The sequence below is a fragment of the Lontra canadensis genome, unplaced genomic scaffold (assembly GCF_010015895.1).
Source record: "Lontra canadensis isolate GAN:19392208 unplaced genomic scaffold, GSC_riverotter_1.0 scaffold101, whole genome shotgun sequence".
Lineage (NCBI taxonomy): Eukaryota > Metazoa > Chordata > Mammalia > Carnivora > Mustelidae > Lontra > Lontra canadensis.
In genome coordinates this window covers 5,725,172-5,741,304 of record NW_022631095.1, presented here as the reverse complement: position 1 = coordinate 5,741,304, position 16,133 = coordinate 5,725,172, and the positions used below count along the sequence as shown (strand labels likewise).

General features: G+C 42.4%; 2 protein-coding genes across 10 annotated transcripts in view; one reads left to right on the top strand and one right to left on the bottom strand.

Annotated features, from left to right (window-relative positions):
• The window catches only part of HOOK3 (hook microtubule tethering protein 3), a 108,663-nt gene extending 100,602 nt beyond the window's left edge, over positions 1 to 8,061 (bottom strand). For 2 of the 4 annotated variants that reach the window (XM_032837965.1, XM_032837967.1), the window contains exons 1-2: positions 7,709 to 8,055; positions 411 to 496 (exon numbers count right to left, since the gene is read on the bottom strand). In XM_032837965.1, the coding sequence (XP_032693856.1) occupies positions 411 to 496; positions 7,709 to 7,765 (143 nt within the window). In that variant the 5' untranslated portion in view covers positions 7,766 to 8,055. Of the gene's footprint in view, positions 1 to 410; positions 497 to 7,708 lie in introns of all 4 variants that reach the window. The other 2 variants (XM_032837968.1, XM_032837964.1) reach the window with 2 other exon arrangements.
• Positions 8,062 to 8,193: 132 nt separating this feature from the next.
• The window catches only part of RNF170 (ring finger protein 170), a 44,843-nt gene continuing 36,903 nt past the window's right edge, over positions 8,194 to 16,133 (top strand). The window contains exons 1-3 of one of the 6 annotated variants that reach the window (XM_032837972.1): positions 8,194 to 8,404; positions 13,968 to 14,043; positions 14,724 to 14,867. In XM_032837972.1, the coding sequence (XP_032693863.1) occupies positions 14,731 to 14,867 (137 nt within the window). In that variant the 5' untranslated portion in view covers positions 8,194 to 8,404; positions 13,968 to 14,043; positions 14,724 to 14,730. Of the gene's footprint in view, positions 8,405 to 8,480; positions 8,710 to 13,967; positions 14,044 to 14,723; positions 14,868 to 16,133 lie in introns of those variants that run through there. The other 5 variants (XM_032837971.1, XM_032837970.1, XM_032837973.1 and 2 more) reach the window with 5 other exon arrangements.

Here is a 16,133-nt window from a genome sequence, read left to right as displayed (position 1 = left end):
TGTCACTTATTTTATATGAATGGTCAGGGGAAGCTTCATAGGTGTAACAACATTTGAACAAAATCCTAAGGAAAGAGAAAGCAAGCCTCTAGATTCTTCCACAATGAGAAAATATCATTAATGTGAAAATTTCTGCCAAGCTTATGCTAAAAAAAAAAAAAAAAAAAAAAAAAAAATGAGAACAAATAATTCTGCTAAAACCAATTGAGTGTTTAAACAATTATGGCCCTAATTAAACTCTCAGCCAATCTATACCAAACCAGTACATGCCATCAAAATTAAAACGGACATTTATAAGCTCTTATTCTACACGCAACACACATTTCATGGGAACATTTTTTTTCGTCCATGTTTTCAATCTAGTAAATATTCACATATAAGACTATACAAAAACATAAAGCAATTCTTACATTTTCTGAAGAACCTGGGCCATCACAACCCCATTCGTTAAATCTTCCACGGTCTGGCATGGTGCATCCACATTAAATGTCTGGATCTAGAGAAAAAAAGGGGGGGGGGATTCTCTGGTTAATTACACAGGAGATTTCTTAGGCTTCCTTTTGTGATTATCTCATTTTGATAGTCGGAATAAATTTTAAAAAGCAGTAGAGTTGGAAAATTTTTCCCTTATGGGAAATTTCCTGCAGGTTCTCATTGTCCCTTAGGTAGAAAAGAAATTGAGGTGGACACCTGGTGACAACCCAGCATCCCTTCTCCTCACAGATGACCAATCTAAGCAAGTCATGGTAACTCCATCTCCTCTACCAGTGACTAACTTAGGATTCACGGGGCAAAGACAATTTGAACCAAAGAATTGGAGGGAGATGCTTAAACTTGAGTTTCTAGGAAAGAAGAGCCAATCTCCCCTTGCTGTGGTCAAGTATGTTGCCTCAACTGCCACCAGCAGTCATCTTAGGGCTCTTAACAGAATATATTTTAGGAAGAGGCTGATGCACTCTACAACAGAGAAGAGGGATACAAAGAACTGGGTCCTTGAAAAAATTGAGCCACTGAATTGAAAAAAAAAAATGTGAAGCTTATTTTGTGAAAAAGACGTGCTTAAGGCTGGCCAGACACAGATTTCATTTATTCAAAACCAAAATATCTTTAAAGAGACATAGAATTCACATTCACTATAGTTGAGGTTAGATATTCAATTTTGATTCTAAATGTACTGTGAATTAGATCTAAGTTTGCAAAAAAACAAAAACTAACAACTTTGCACTGGTCAGCATGACATGGCTGAGAAATAGAAATTATTTCCATAAGATAATACAGCTGAGCCAACAATAATTATACCCAGTAGTGCAACCAAGATTTAGAAGGAAATAAATCACTAAGAAAAGACAGATGCGGCCATTCTCTCCCAGTTTATAGATTAGCAAAATGAAAGAGTATGACAGGATGTGCAAACAGCAACACAAAGATTAGAAGTGAGTGGGATGCAGTCTAGGAATGAAAAACAGCTTAGCATGGGATGGGGGGGTAGGAATAGGAAGAGATGGAAGAGGGAAAAGAGTATAATGGTGAAAGATGGGGCATTACTGTGCAAAACCTCATAAGCCATGTTAGGACTTTATTCTAAGAGCAATGAGGTAGGAGGGTGGCTAAGCAAAGGACTCCATGAGACTGAAGCCATGAGACTTGTGCTGTATAAAGATCATCCTGGCTGCAGTATGAAGAAAGGATTGGAGGGGAAGAGGCACAGAGACCTATTTTTGTAGGTTTATATTATTAGCACAGATGAGGTCAAACTAAGTAGAGACAATGGAAATATTGGGAATAACACTCAAATCTTCTCACATTTTTATTTATTGGGTTACATACTCAGAAGTGAAATTACTGGGGGTGCATGGGTGGCTCAGTTAATTAAGCATCTGCCTTTGGCTCAGGTCATGATCCAGGAGTCCTGGGATGGAGCCCCCACATCATGCTCCCTGCTCAGTAGGGAGTCTGCTTCTCCCTCTCCCTTTGTCCCCCCATCCTGCCCCACTGGTGTGCTCATGCTCTCTCTCTCAAATAGGTAAATAAAATAATTAAAAAAAAAAAGATTCTTTAGAAGTGAAGTTACTGGGTCAAAGTGTATGCACATTTTAAGATTTTTGATAAATACAAACTGTCCTTAATTCTTGTAATTGTTTTAGCCATTTTCTCACTTAGTAACAGTAGGTGAGTATCTAATTCTCTGTACTGTATCATTTATCAAATCTTTAAAAAAAAAAAAAAGCTACAGACAAATGCAGTCAGTAGCTTCTTTATATTACCTATATGGGAGAGTCTTATGAATAGTGAGGATTACAGTGGTGGAAACTAAAGGAATTATCTTAGAGATCACATAGCAAGTGGTTTTTATCTAGCTATCCATTTGGGAGAGTAATGAAAAGAAGCCATCCCCTGACACTAACTTCATATACAGCAGAGGTTCAATATAATTAGTAAAAGAATGAATGGAACAAATAAATATCTGCAGGAACGGATACTAAATTTTATTCTATATTATCTCCAGCTGCCTCCAATAGTAATGCGATAACAATGTAGTTTAATATGAGATAAGCACCTGCTTTCATTTTACAGTTGATAAATTCATCTCTCATAGGTTTAAGAGGAAAGAGAGACAGCAGTGAGAGCCACATCTCATTTATCTCTTAACCACTAATCTTAACACAATGTCTGACACAGAATAAGCCCCAAGTGAGCATGTTTTGAAAGTCCCAGCTTTGCTCTTAATTTGCTGTGTGAACCTGGATGTGCCACTTTACCTCTCTTAAGAGTTTTTAAATCTAGCAATTGGGAAAAATACCTTATGAAGAGGTGTTTTGCTAAAGGCATAAATGAGAAAATGAATGTAAACTAGGCATTTTGAAAAGTTTAAAGCAGTGGTTCCCAAACCTGGTGTACATCAGAATCATGTGGCAAGTTGCAGAAGGCTGGGAATTGACTTTTAACATGCTCATCAAATAATTCTTATGTGGTGGGACACTGGTTGGGCATTTGCAACCCTCTGATCCAAAGCAGATTAGAAAACGGTCTCTGACCAATTAAAAGGAAAAAAACTCGATAAAGGAGGTAATTCTTCAATAATGTAAGTAATTTAGTTCTAAAATTCTATTTCTCTCTTGGGACTTAGAAAAAACTTATCTTCATTCTGATTTTTAAAATGTGGCTTCTAAACAATTACTTTCTCTATATTGGCTCTTAAGGTAAATAAATACTTGATCATGAAGGCTACATGAAGTCCACCTGTGCTTGAAATAAAAGCAGGTGCCAAAGGAAATCTAGCTTTATGGAGTTTCCTTTTGGGATGATAAAAAGTGTTTACCACAAACCACTGAATTGTACATTTTAAAAGCATGTATTCTGGGGCTCCTGGGTGGCTCAGTCTGTTAGGCATCTGCCTTCAGTTCAGGTCATGATCCGGGGGTCCTGGGATCGAGTCCCCCATCGGGCTCCCTCATCAGGGAGGTTCCCACTCACCCTTCTTGTGCACCCCTGTGCTCTGCCAAATAAAGAGAATCTTAAAAACACTCGAAAGGAGGGGCGCCTGGGTGGCTCAGTGGGTTAAACCTCCGCCTTTGGCTGAGATCATGATCCCAGGGTCCTGGGATGGAGCCCCCCCCCATCGGACTCTCTGCTCAGTAGGGAGCCTGCTTCCCTTCCTCTCTCTCTGCCTACTTGGGATCTGTCAAATAAATAAATAAAATCTTTAAATAAATAAATGCATTAAAAAAAACACATTTAAAAAAACACTCTAAAGGAAAAATTTAAAAAAGAACGAATTTTATGGTATATGAATTATATTTTAATTTTTAAAATATCTATCATCTACTAGTCTCATCAACTGAGTTTACATCTACAGGATGTGTCTGGAGATCAGCACAATAAAATTTAAAGATAATTACACCTAAGTGCATTAAGGTGTGAAATTCTACCTAAAAGATCATAACCTCTTTCAATTCCAAGAAGCTCTATTAACATCTCCCAACCTCCATCTCACCCTCCCCCACAAAAGCATGAGAAAAGTAAAACAGGACATCACCTGGAATTAGTATCTCCACAGCAGTTCTCAACCAGGGGTGGTTTTGCTCCCTAAGAGACATTTTTGTTTTTAACAAATAGGTGTGTGCTACTGGTATCTAGTAGGCAAAGGCCAGGGTTGCTACTTTTAAATGTCCTACAGTGCACAGGGCCACCGAATTCTCCAACCCCATATGCCAATAATGCTAAAATAAAAAATCCCTGCTCTTAGAGCAGTGGTTCTCAAGGTATATGGTCCCCAGGCCACTAACAACAGCATCACCTGGAAACCTGTTAGAAATCAGAATCTAGGGCGCCTGGGTGGCTCCGTGCGTTAAAGCCTCTGCCTTTGGCTCGGGTCATGATCCCAGAATCCTGGGATGGAGCCCCATGTCGGGCTCTCAGCTTAGCGGGGAGCCTGCTTTCCCCCTCTAACTAAGTAATATGAAAATTACAAGGATATGCTAATGTTGCTGGGTTTCGCAGAAGAAACGGACTTAGCCTATGTGATGATTCTTTTCCCACTAAACTGGTAGCGTTCCAGATTCGTTCTGGTTTTTTAGTCTCTAAAACCTAGGAAAGAACAATCTTTTCACGTAAAGTTCAAGAAATTAGGCTTGACAGGTGCAATAGGCAGGGCAGATTTCTGTAACAGGTAAGAATACAATTTGACTCAGAGGGTGGGGAGAGAGGTAGAGTGGAAATTTTCAAGCACATCCTGCTGAACTTGCTTGCTGCATAAACTCTAATTTGGAATTTAACCTTAAGGTGTTTTCCACTGGTAGAAGGATACTCTGTCTTTTCCTAACTATTCCTCTTTCAACAAAAATTTGGAACATTTGATTCTTGGGCTAGGAGGCATTCTGATACAACAACTATTTATCCAGCATTTAAGGCAATTCGATGTCCACATAAGTGAATTCTGGACAGACAACTAATAGTCATCCCTTTTAAGTGCCTGAGTTTTCATTATTTTAACTATTTCTAGTGGAAGAATTTCTAAAGTGTACTATCTACCTCCTACCTGTACTAAATGCTAAGTACTAAGTGAAAATAAACTTTTGATATTCAAGATCCTAATTATGATCTTCAATAATTGAGCATGGAGGTTCTTGAATTCGGTAAGGCTGTCAGCTCAAAGAATGAATCACGCAGTACCGAGCTTTCAGTTTTTGGATCTTCTAGGTCACAGGCAGCTGCCTGTACCTTGCCAAGTGTTGCAGTTACCGCCTAATCTTCTTTGTGCACAGAACGCACATGACCAACCTGGCTGTAAGCTTATGTAGAGTAAATTAGTCCAAATGGGAGTCTTGTCTTTCCTTTTTTAAGTAGGTTCCATGCCAACTGTTGGGCTTGAACTCAGGACCTTGAGATTGAGAATCACAAGTTCTACTGACTCAGCCAGCCAAGCGTGCTAATGGGAGTCTTCTTTGGAGCGTATTGCATACTTTTCTCCCCCTTACACTTGGTTTCGGAATTGTTTGCAGCATAAGCTGGCCTCCAGATATGAGGGGAATTGCTAGGCTAAATGTACACTTTCAGCTACCTCATTTTCTGCATAAATATTTATTCTGCTTTTTACAATGACAAAGGGAAGCCAGAATTTAAACTCAACTTTATTTTGAAAGATTTCAATGCACAAGGTCTTAAAATGTTTCCAAATCTTAGAATTGTACATCTTTGCAGAAACTCTGCCCCTCCAGTTGTTACTGAAAATCTCTAATCTTATTTTTTCCATAAATTTTCCCTTTTGGGCCTTCCAGTGACAATTCAAAAATTCTTTTCTACAACACCATATTCCCTGGTTTTCAGGGAATCTGATAACCTAGGTTTTGTTTTCTTGACATTTACCAGATCCTAAATAGATGCTCTCATACTGTGTGTCTCCTCAAACTTCTCCAAGACTCTTCCTCTATATTTTTATTAGCAATTCTCACTCAAATAACTGCAATGATCACCATCTTTTTGCAGATGGCCTTCACATACACCTGTTTTCAAGACTTGTCTTTCTAGACTTTAAACCATGTAGCCCTACTTTAGATTCAGTTAGCTTCCTCATCTTTGCCCTCTTGCCTTTTTCTAGCATTGAGGGAGGAACTTACTTGTACAAACTCAAAAAAGCACACCTTAAGATCCCCATCTTCTGTTTACAACCTCTGCCAAATCTATTCCTGCCACAGGATCAAAGAATGTGGTCATTCTTTTATCTCTCCCATGCCTTGGCCACATTATGCAGCTTAACAGTTTCCCTCTTCTCTAAAATACAGTAATGAAACCCTTCTCGTCTGAAATTGGAGCCTACTATATTTGTAAACTATATGTTAACTATATATTCTAGCAAAAACCAAAAAACACCCTGAAATCCCAGTAATAGCCTAACGTAAAAGTTATAGAACATATCAAGTCCTAGCAGTGTATTATTTCAGAAGACATAATCTGATTCACAGAACACATTATGAAAATCTGAGTAGGGGCACATGGGCGGCTCAGTCAGTTAAGCATCTGCCTTCAGCTCAGATCATGATCTCAGGGTTTTTGGGCTCAAGTCCCATGCCCAGCTCAGCACGGAAGTCTGCTTCTCCCTCTCCCTCTGCCCCTGCTACTGCTCTCTCTCTCTCAAATAAATAAATAAAATCTTAAAAAAGAAAAAAAACCTCAGAGTATTTACACTACCTTTGTTACAACCTACCTAATGCAATGCTTCTTTAACCTTTCCATGAAGTGCCCCCACACAGGAAAGTGACACATAACATTTCAGAGACGTGAAACGACTCAGGTACCCCTGAACAGAATTTTTTTTGACATCTGTATCTTATCTTTAACATTAACCCTAATGCTGTAGTTACCTCAATAAATATATTAGTGTCCTATTCTAGAAATGACATTTAACATTTTTAGCAGTGAGTAAAACTCCTGGAGAAAGCACTATGTTTATCCCGTGGCTCTGCGGACCCCATACATACAAACACACAGGCCAAGAACGGACACCTAGGTTTGTGAAACACAGCCTGGGTTTTAGCTTCCAGATTTGTTTTTATAGTTTAATAAGTATCTCCACGCGGCTGACTTTTTCATCTCCGAAGCGTATCTCGCATCTTAAATACCGTCTCTGGATGCCCTTCCGCATTTTCCCTACCCTCCCTTCAAAGTACTTTTCTCCTCCAGGGCGCCCGGCTCGTCCCGCAAGGGGCTCCCCTCCAGTGCTATGTGAACGCTACAACAAAGGCGAGGAACGTCGTAACCAGGGGTCCCGAGTGCGTTTACCGGCTGCGCCCGGCGCAGAGACAGCCGAGCTCCGGCGTCCCCGGCAGCGCAAGGGAAGCGCCCGCGCCTCGTCAGCTGCAAACAACAACAACCCTAATCACAGTGCCGCCCGCGCCCCATCATTAGCCTCCACCGGGCCGGTTTCCACTCGCAGAGCAGCCAACACCTCAAGCCCGGCAAGTTTCCCTCGGACTCGGGGCCGAGTCCCCCCCCTCCCCGCCCCTCCCCGCCGCTCCCCGCCGCCCCCCGCACCGCCCGGCCGCTGGAGTCGACGCGGCCCGCATCGGCGGCCCCCGGCTCCGCCCGCCCCAGGCCCCGGATGTGACGGCACCGCCGCCCTCGGCGCTCGCCCCCCCGCCACAAGCGTGGGGGATCCCGGAAAGAAGGCCTGGGGGAGGGGGTCTTCCCCGACGCGCCAGTCACCACATACCCAAGTGAGAAGGCTCTCGCACAGCTCCACCCGCTCCACCGACTCCACGTTGAACATCTTCCCCAGCTGGGGCTTGGCAGCGCCTCCCCGCCTCACCAGAAACCGCTGCCCCTGGCTCTGGGGCTGCGTCCGAGGGTCGGGGCAGCTGACCTGGCCTCTGGCCCACCTTCTCCTCGGCCCCGGCCGCCGACTACCGCCCCGGCGCTGCCAGCGGCTATCGCACCGTCACCCCCGCCGCCCCTCCTTCTCCTTTCACTTGGGACCGCGCGTCCGCCGCGCGCGCCCCCGGCCACGCCCGCAGCCTCGCGTCCCCGCCTCCAGCCCCCACACCCCTCCTCCGGAAAGCGCCGGCCCTGGCCAGAGCCGCGGCCGACGAGCCACTGCGCACAATCGCTCTCGGGCCGGCCCGCCTCCCCGCCGCCGCCGCGGCGCGCGCCCCGACGCCGGCCCGCTGCGTGTCGCCGCGCGCACGCGCCCGGCCCTGGCGGCGGCGGCGGTGGCGGTAGCGGCGGCGGGTCCTCCCCGCCTGGCCGCTAGCAGCTTCACGGAAGCTCGGCAGTGCGCGTGCGCCGGTGTCCGCACTCCTAATTAAAAAAGACCTAGTGGTTGCCTGGGAGGGGTGGCGGGGTCCGTGCCCGGAAATAATCTCTAGTCTCAGTCACCGGGAATTGGCGAGGTATCCTCTGCGGTGGAGAGGTACGCGCCCCCTCCCCCTCCCAGCCGCCCGGGCCGCGGCTGGCCACGCCCACCCGGATCCGGGGGCCGGCGCTCCGGCGTGGGCGGGACTGCCCCGGGGTCGCCTTCGGGCTTCGGGGCGGGGGGAGTCGTCGCCTCGGACCCCGGGGCTCCGCCTTCCTTCAGGAAGCCCGGGGCTGAGCCCCAGAACCGCCCGGCTCCCGCCCGGAGTTCCGGAGGCGGTGGAAGGGCCGACGTGGCGGGTGTCTCGTGGTTCTGGGCGCTGGGCCGGGTGAGAAGAGCCAGCCGTCCCTTCCCGGGTCGCGGTGAGCGTCGACTCCCTGAAAACTTCGGCTGCGTAGTAGGGAGAGGGTGTGCGCCAGTTGTGAGTCCGCGAGGACCTCGGCCGTTCTAGGGCCTGCTTCTCCTCGTGCGGAGCTGGCAGGCGGCCTTCTTGTTGGATAGCTCCGCGGGTGGTCCGCCGCGAGCACCCACCTTTGTAGAGGCGTGGGTTTCTGCAGGGATATCAATATATTTTTATGCGATACGATCTATGCAGAAAAGTGCGTACAACGTACATGGTTAAAGAAAAATAATGATTAACACCCGGATAAAAGAACACTGCTCACCCCTCAGGAGTCCTACCCACACCTAGTGTTCCTTCCTGAGAACAGTTTCGTCCCTAGACTTGTATGATACTTTCCTGCTTTTCCTTCTAGCTTTACTGTCTGTATATGCATGCCTAAACAATGCAGTTTTACTTTGCTTGTTTTGAACTTTTATGAATGGGATCAGTGTATTTTGTGGCTTTGAATTTATAGTAAATTTGTATATATCTATAGGTAATTTTTATTGCTGCCTAGTATGATTATAACAGCGTAACCATTCTGTCAATGGACGTTTTGTTGTCCTAGTTTGGGGGTACTAAAAAGAGTGCTGTAAGCATTCTTATACCTGGATCCCAATGCAAATCTGTAGGGGGTTTCTTTAGGATACATGTCTTGGAGTCCTAGGAGAATCGTTGAGTCCTGGGGGTATACATAACTTTATCAGGTAATGACAAATTTATTTGGAATGCAGCAAACATAACTTCCTAGAGCACGTCTTTGGTTTGCAAGTTCTGGAGCCCCCCTTTTCCCATTAGGAGTAGGTTTTATCTTTGAGTATTCATAATCAGGTGAGTTTTTAATGATGCCTTACAGAGTCCCAGTTAACAATTCACATGTGATGAATTTATTTTGTAAATGTAAGAAAAATCTTACCTAGACTCTTCTCAATGGTGTTAAAAAAAAAAAAAAAGTATTCTTCCCTCCACCATGGGCAGAGAAATCTTTAGAAATGATAAATGTGTCCTACTGGCCTTGTTTCCTCAGTTGGTGCCTCTGGATCTCGGTCAAACCAGAGTTCCTACATTCCATGCTAGGTCGTTTCTGTAGAATCCCTAGCACTTTAATGACCTTTACCCTTGTTGGGCACATAAAATCAGTAAGTATATGTTACATTGACTGAAGCCTGACTCACCTGCAACTTGTCTTTGGAAGTGGAGAACAAGATGCTAACCTTTTCTGGAGGGACTGGTATAGTGAACACCTTCACTCCAGCTGCTTAGGTTTCAAGACTTTGACACAAATGACCTAAGCCTCCTTTTTCAGTCTTGACTGCTCACCCACAATACATTTATGTTTGATACTGCAGTGTTCTTGACATTTCATTTATGGCTCCAATTACCCTCAATGAAGGAAATTATATTAAAAGCTTCTTGTATGTAATTATCTATGGAAGTGATGTGATTATCATGTTTCTACATGAACTTGGGTAAAAAGACCGAGTTTATCCTTTGGAAGTTATGAAATTTCCTATATTTCCCTTATTCTTAATTATTTTTTTCTGAAAGTTTTGGAAAAGACCAAGGAGAGAGGTGAGTGCAACTTGTTTTAGCTGTCTCCTTACTCTGGTTAGTTGGAGACTAGTTCTCATCTATTATAGATGTGTGTCAGACTTATTTATTTTTATAGCTGCTTATCAGATTTAAATAAACACTATAGTGTCCTGCGTGGCAATGCTCCCAAATTTATGGAGTATTCCCAGGGAGTACATATTTATAGCTTTGATTAAAGAGAATTTGAGGGGCGCCTGGGTGGTTCAGTGGGTTAAGCCTCTTCCTTAGGCCCAGGTCAGGGCCTCAGGGTCCTGGGACAGAGTCCCACTTTCGGCTTTCTGCTCGGCGGGGAGCCTGCCCCCCGCAACCGCCTGCTGCTCTGCCTACTTGTCATCCCTCTCACTCTGTCAAATAAATAAATAAAACTTTAAAATTTTTGAATTTGAGATGCAACATAGTGCAGCTATGGGGAAGGCACGACTAAGCTTTATAATGGTTCTTGACAGTTGTTAATTATAGTAATCAAGGGTGCCTAGCTGGCTCAGATGGTTGGGCATGTGTCTCTTGATCTTGGGATTGTTAAGTTTGAGGTCCATATTGGGTGTAGAGATTACTTTAAAAATAAAATCTATAAAAATTAGTAATCAAAATACTATAGCTTGAATTTACTGAGAGCCTATATGATGAGCCCAGCAATATGCTAAATGCCTTAATTATCTCGTTATAAAGTCCATAAAACAAAAAGCTTTTTGGGGGGGTGTCAAACAAGTGGGCATTTGGGGGGTACCTGGCTGGCTCAGTAGGTAGGGCATGCGACTCTTGATCTCAGTGTTGTCAGTTCAGGCCAATGATGGTTGTGGAGATTACATAAAAGTGGGCATTTGGTGTGGTTAAAATTAATTTTATTTATTTTACATATGAGGAAGCTGAGATGCAAACTTTACGTAAGTACATAGTTGTCTGACTCCAGAGTTTACGCTTTTCTGCCATTAAGCTATTCCTCAATAAGACTTAGCTAGTTAATCAGCAGCAGACCAGGGGTGCCTGTGTGGCTCAGTCTTCAATCACCTGCTTTCGGCTCAGGTTATGATCCCAGGGTCCTGGAATCCACCCCCACATCAAGCTCCCTGCTTGGTGGGAATCCTGGTTCTCCCTTTCTCACTCCCCCAGCTTATATTCTCTCTGTCAAAGAAGTAAATAAAATCTTAAAAAATAAATAGCAAACCAAAGCTAGCAAGCATTTCTCTCAGGCTTCTATCAATTATACCACCCAGTTTCCAAGATCTATGGTGTTTTGTTTCTGTGAATCTCAAATAGTAAAAATGAAGTCCTGGTAACTCTTATTTTCTTATTTGTAGTGGGAGAAGGAACTTAAGAAACCTCAAGCCCAGTTTTGCAGACAATGAAAGGTCTTTAGAGATTAAGTGGGAACACAGTTGTGGTAGTAGAACTGGAACTAAAATCTGGACTGTTAATGTCCAGGCAGGCTTGAGTTGAAGTCCTGTGCTTTAGGGCAAAACCAGCCTCACAGTTCTGGTCTAGACAAGATCTAACCTTGTAATGCATGAGTTGGAGAACTGAAGTTCAGATCGAAAAGACTGACTTTTCAAGATTGAGATACTATGTAATCTCAAGTAGAAAATTTTCTTTTTATCGTTTATCCTCTGTAATCTCAGATCTGCATCACCCCATTTTTGAACTATTGAACTCCTATAGTTCCATTTTAAAACTATGATTATAAGAAAAACTACTAGTGGAAATTGAGCTATTGGAAGCCCCCAGCAAGGTCAGTCGTTAATAGTTCTCTTCTCCCAGTGAGAGCACTGGCTTTAGCTGGGGTTTCCATGTGGCAGGAAAACACAGCGGCCCACCCTGTTCCTCTCAGGAATTTATCAGTGGCCTTTTCCCCTCCTCCCCTCTCTCTGCCCAGACACTTTCTTTCCCCTCCCCTCTCTCTGCCCAGACACTTTCTTTGGGAATACCAGAATTTGTGGAAGTAAAAAATAACTCTTCCTTTCAATAACATCGGGAGCTTCTGCAGTAAAATGAGGCAAATAACATTATGTGGCTCTGCAATACTTAGAGCATCCCGGGATCTCTGAGCTCTTGGAACTGTGCTTGAAGCAATATCATAAGCAATACCTTATTTACAAAGAAGTTAAATATACAGCAGAGTGAAAAAACATAATTTGTGCAGTGGAATTTACTCACATTACCCTTGATTGTACTTGGAAGGACACTGAAACAAATGTAACCCATTTTAAAAAAATACAAAGGAGTCTGGGGAAGAAAAAACTATCCCTCTACCCTATTAGATTCTTGGCTGAGACTCCCCTGTAATAAAAGACATTAACAAGAAAAAAACAAGCTTAATTTATTAACTTCCTGTGTACATGGGCGGTACCTAGGAAAACTGAGTAAACTCCCAAATGGCCCAAGCAGTCATATTAAATACCACCTTCAGCTAAAGACAAAGGTGTTGGGGGTGGGGGGAGACACAGTTAAGGGAGGTTACCAGGAAAAGCACAGTAAACAAGGGTAAAGTTGTTACGCAGATTTAAGTCAGTGCTTTCTCTAAAACAGTCTGTAGGGATTTAGTCCTCTTCAGGTATTGAGAGGGAGATACCTTTACAAATGGAGATTTCCCTTGTAAATGTCTCTTTAACGGAAGCGTAACTTCTACTTGAGTTTCAGAACTTTTTCTTTGCTGTTTTTTTTTTTTTTTAAATCATGATTTGGGGGTGACAAATTCTGCTCCCCTTCAGTAGTAAACTGCCCAAAGTTAATACCATTGGGAAAAGTCGTTACAACTCTGAAGTAATTAGATTCAGAAGAGACTGGAAATCTTGACCCAAGGGGATAACATTTTGGTTATCTTGTACAGCTGCAAGTAGTTCTCACTGCCCATAGGATTTTTGACACAGCTGTCGAAAGCATCTATAATTTTAAAAGAGAAATCTGAGCTCCTGGCTGGCTTAGTCATTGGAGCCTAAAACTCTTGATCTTGGGGTTATGGGGTTGACCCCCACGTTGGGTTTAGGGATTACTTAAAAATAAGATCTTTAAAAAAAAAATAAAAAGGAAACCTGGTAAAATAAACACCTAAATGTATTGCATGACCCACCCCTAGATTATTTGAGGCTGTTTATTCAGTTTCAGTTGGCAGTTCGTTTGATTATTCTTTTGAATGGAAATAATGAAATTCGAGCTGCTTCTGAGTTTCCTGGTGTGTGGCCTTCATAATGGTCATTTGAAACCCATCATTAGAAAGTTCCTGATACATTGGCTATTACTATGTGTAAAGATGAATTTGGCTTTGATCTCTTTGTTTGCTTAGGTTTCTTCCATAAGGTACTTTCCTTATTTCAGCAGCCAATTCAGATTCTTTCAAGGGTGTTAGACTTTCGCCAAGTTTCCTTTTAACAGAGTCATTAGGTTGATGACAAACTTTTCAGTGCAATAAGTTACATAGATACAGAATTTTATTTTAGTTATAATAGTCATATATGTTTACGTTTTCCTTTAAGGGTCTTAAGAGACTAAATTTTTCTGTTTTGCAATATAAAAAATGTGAATTACCTGTGATACTTGGATTCTGATACTTGGGTTATTTCCCTTCATACCTATAGGAATTGGGTATTACATTTTTCTGAAGCTTAGTGTATGGGAAGGAGAGTTTCATATCCTCCCTTTTCTCTTCATAAGGAAATGCAGCCTCAGAGTGATTCCATATTCCAGGCAGTTCAAAGAATTCTCAACCATAAGCTGAGCTTAGTTCCAGGTGAGGCTAATAGTTTTTCAAGCCCCCAAATTTTCATTAATTCAACTAATCTTAGTATAGATACAAATGTCCTATAGCCTAAATGTCTTTTACTTTTCAAATTACTAACATTATAAGTAAGGTAAGTCACTCATATTTAAACATATATTTATTAGGTCCTACTGTGTGCAGAGCACTATGCTAGATAATACAGGAATATTTACAGAAGAAGAAAATACATTGCCTTCCCTATCCATCCATGGTACATTCTAGGACCCACTCAGTGCTGTGAGGGTGAAGAGGGATCTGATTTACTGGGAGAATTGATTTGGTATACAAGAATGAGAAGAGCAGTTGGCCATGAGGAATGTCTTTTTTTCCCTAAGATTAAAGGAACAGAGCTTGAAAAAGAAAGGGTGTTTTTAAATATTTTGTTTTAAAAAAATGTGAATAGATGATAAATTAGAGTAATTGTTTATCTTAAAGGAAATAAAATTTTGTACTCCTCAAAATAATGTGTCTGGCAAATTTTAAAGAACTCATTAACGGGAGAATCTCCACTAGAGTTGTACTTAGTGCAACTTTCCTTAAGTGGGCGCTTTAAAAAATTATATATATTAGAAGTCAGATACATTTGTGTGGTTTTGATTAGTATATGTTATTTTCACTGTGTCATTTGTAACTTTTTTTTTATCTTTTAGACTTGGAATGGCCAAATATCAAGGTGAAGTTCAAAGTTTGAAATTGGATGATGATTCAGTCATAGAAGGAGTAAGTGACCAAGTACTTGTGGCAGTTGTGGTCAGTTTCGCTTTGATTGCTACCCTGGTATATGCACTTTTCAGGTGAGACTAAAGGACAAAAGAATTGAAATAATGTATATTTGCAAGGGCCACTGCTTTCTGATTGCTTCTAGTAATTTTTAATACTTCATTTAAAAAACTGAGTAATAGAGCTCGGTAATTGTGATGTGGAAATGGAGCTTGGAGCCAACAGCCAAGAAAGAATTCTAGAGATGTCTTCAGTGCAAAAAGGAGTTTTTTTTTTTTTTTTTTAAGACTTTATTTATTTGACAGAGGGGGGGAGAGAGAGAGAGATCACAAGTAGGCAGAGAGGCAGGCAGAGAGAGAAGGGGATGCAGGCTCCCCGCTGAGCAGATAGATCAATATGGGGCTCCATCCTAGGACCCTGAGGTCATGACCTGAGTCAAAGGCAGGGGCCCAACCACTGAGCCACCCAGGCACCCCTAAAAAGGAGGTTTTATTAAAGAATGAAGACAGGATCTGTGGGCAGAAAGAGCTGCACTGGGGTTGACGGGTGACTGATTATGTATTTTCAGGTTGGGAGGGGGTTATAGGTAGCATCAGTCTCTAAAGAATTTATTTATTTATTTAGATTTATTTATTTTAGAGTATGGGGACAGGGGGACAGAGGGAGAAGGAGAGAAGCAGAATCCCTGCTGAGTACAGAGCCTTACACAGGCCTCAATCTCAGGAACCTGGGATCCTAACCTGAAGGGAAAAACCAAGAGTGGGATGTTTGACTGAGCCATCCAGGCACTCCTCTAAAGAATTTTGGAAGCAAGATTTCCAGGACCTTGAGGGGGCTAGCAATTGTTAGGAAAAGGTCATTTATTACTTTCTAATTAAATGTTAGTCGTGAGACCCTTCAGATGTGTATCAGTGGGCCATATGCATGGAGGATGATTGATAACATATATCTTGGGGTTGGAGGGGTAGAGATAAAGGAAGTTTCCAAAGGAATTAAGGTAGATTTACAGGACCCTTCGGGGTCAGGATAGTGTTAAGCTAAGATTGCCTTTTGCCCTTAGCAAGGGTTCAATATTGAGGCAGCTGAGTTCCTAGAGGAAGGTCACCCTCTTTCAAGGACTTGTCAATGAGCTGTGGGCAGTAAGGGCATTTAATTTTTTCTTTTGCTTTTGTTTTTCTCATCACTTGTATATTTGCTAATGTATTTTATTTTTCACTAGGCTCTAAATGCTACCGTATATTGTTCCTGTTGTTGGCTGTCTCATGAGATAAAATCACCTTAAATACCATATTTTGAAAAAAATATTAATATTTTCCATGGAAATATCACGGTTTTAAAAT